Raw genomic sequence first — 2,558 nt, 5'->3', positions numbered from 1 at the left:
CCAGTAGATAAAATCTATGAAATAACATTTGGCAACTTCTCTTGCTTTACTCCTACAACCTTCGACTGAAAATTCCTTCATTAGTAATTCATATAGGCCCTTGTTATTCCAAATTTAGAAACCTTATCTTTGGTTTATTCACAAAGAAATGAATTGCTTTTGATTTTGTTGGTATAGCAGTAAGAAAAAAAAAGTGAAAAAAAAAAAAACCCAGAATTTCCTTCAAACCCCTATGATTCTGGACTGTCTAATACAGCACATAGCCAGTGAAATTCTCAAAGGTGGAGACACTAAAGCAGGGGTCCCCTAACCCCCAGGCCATGAACTGGTATGGTCCATGTCCTGTTAGCAACTGGGCCACACAGCAGGAGGCAAACCACCAGCAAGTGAGCATTCCTGCCTGAGCTCCGCCTCCTGTCAGATCAGTCTTGGCCTTAGATTCTCATGGGAGCACCCACCCTATTGTGAACTGCATGCGCATGCCAGCTATCTAGGTTGTGTGCTCCTTACGAGAATCTAATGCTTGATTATCCCCAACAACCCCACCCTCCAACCCCCATCCATGGAAAAATTGTCTTCCACAAAACTGGTCGTTGGTGCTAAAAAGGTTGGGGACTGTTGTTATAAAGGAAACCCATGATTGTATAGTCAACTGAAAGAGGCAGTTAGTGGCTTAATCAATTTTTCGACAAATTTTAGGACACTATTCCCTCATTCCAAAACACGTTGGTAACACAGAAACCATTCTTTTTAGGAATCATCTGCATATGATACACCCAGTTAATTGGGGCCTTTGCTTTTTTAAGACCACCAGGCCCTATATTCTTGAGTCCTGCCTGACTGGCTGTGTGAGGGAGAACAAGAGAGAAAGAAAAAGAGAGAGAGTGAATAAGAGGAAGAGAAAAAAGGTAACATGTAATGGACTTCTCATTCACCTTGATTTATTTTCATCCATTTAAGTGAAAAATGCTGGTACCTAAGAAAATGGTCAGAGGAAATTCTACTTTGGTGACGGAATTTATTCTTTCGGGACTAAAGGATCTTCCAGAGCTTCAGCCCATCCTCTTTGTACTGTTCCTGCTAATCTACCTGATCACTGTGGGGAGGAACCTTGGGATGTTGGTGTTGATCAGGATAGATTCACGCCTCCACACCCCCATGTATTTCTTTCTTGCTAGTTTGTCCTGCTTGGATTTGTATTACTCCACTAATGTGACTCCCAAGATGTTGGTGAACTTCTTCTCAGACAAGAAAGCCATTTCCTATGCTGCTTGTTTAGTCCAGTGCTATTTTTTCATTGCCATGGTGATTACTGAATATTATATGCTAGCTGTAATGGCCTATGATAGCTATGTGGCCATCTGTAACCCTTTGCTTTACAGCAGCAAGATGTCCAAAGGGCTCTGTATTTGCCTGATTGCTGGTCCATATGTCTATGGGTTTCTTAGTGGACTGATGGAAACCATGTGGACATACCACTTGACCTTCTGTGGCTCCAATATCATTAATCACTTCTACTGTGCTGACCCACCCCTCATCCGACTTTCCTGCTCTGACACTTTCATTAAGGAAACATCCATGTTTGTGGTAGCATGATTTAACCTCTCCAGCTCCCTCATCATAATCCTCATCTCCTACATCTTCATTCTCATTGCCATCCTGAGGATGCGTTCTGCTGAAAGTAGGTGCAAAGCGTTCTCCACCTGCGGGTCCCACCTGTTGGCAGTGACTGTGTTTTATGGAACCCTGTTCTGCATGTACGTTAGACCTCTCACGGACAAGTCAGTGGAACAGTCCAAAGTCATTGCTGTTTTCTACACTTTTGTAAGCCCTATGTTGAACCCCATCTATAGTTTGAGGAACAAGGATGTGAAACAAGCTTTTTGGAAACTGATCAGAAGAAACGTGCTTTTGAAGTAAAATCAGTGTATCTTTATTAGTCAAATAAAAAAATCTTTCTATTTATGAGAACTGTATTTAACTTTAGTAGCTTTACAGTAAAGTCAATTTTAGATCCCCAATGAAAAACTATAATCTAACAACAAAACATAGACATACATAGAGAAAATTTATAGTTTTACATGTTACATATGAGTGAAATATGTGTGTATGAAGGGTAGGGAGGTGTATTGCATGTATGAGGAATAATTATTCTTCTTTTATTCATAACATGCATACATTTACATGTATGAATTTACATGTGTAACAATTTACATGTAAATTTACATGTAAATTACATTTATAACAACATATTTTTTACATTATAAAAAATTATACATTGTTGTAATAAAACATTAGGTCTCTATGGAAAGGTAAAAAGTAAGAGATTAAAATATTTTATTTTCTTTCCCACACCCTGATTTTTTATTCTCACTTCCTAGAGTTACAACGATTTACAGTTTCTTGTTTTTTTTTTTTTAAATTTCTTCGTATCTACAAACAAATGTGTGGTTATATGTACACACATGTATACACGATTGTTAAAACACAAGTTGACTGTCATGGTTGCTTTTTAGTGGTTTACAATTCTGTAGCAATTACTAGGAAGAAACTTCAGT

General features: G+C 38.5%; 1 protein-coding gene across 1 annotated transcript; it reads left to right on the top strand.

Moving 5' to 3' along the window:
- Nucleotides 1-966: 966 nt before the first annotated feature.
- Nucleotides 967-1,920, top strand: LOC101150390 (olfactory receptor 5M5-like). Its single transcript, XM_019035803.3, is given in 1 exon segment — nucleotides 967-1,920. A coding segment is annotated over 1 exon segment (954 nt).
- Nucleotides 1,921-2,558: the final 638 nt, after the last annotated feature.

This window comes from Gorilla gorilla, chromosome 9 (genome assembly GCF_029281585.2).
Source record: "Gorilla gorilla gorilla isolate KB3781 chromosome 9, NHGRI_mGorGor1-v2.1_pri, whole genome shotgun sequence".
In the NCBI taxonomy this organism is placed as follows: domain Eukaryota; kingdom Metazoa; phylum Chordata; class Mammalia; order Primates; family Hominidae; genus Gorilla; species Gorilla gorilla.
The sequence above is the reverse complement of the archived record's forward strand: the minus strand, read 5'-3'. Positions and strand labels throughout refer to the sequence as shown.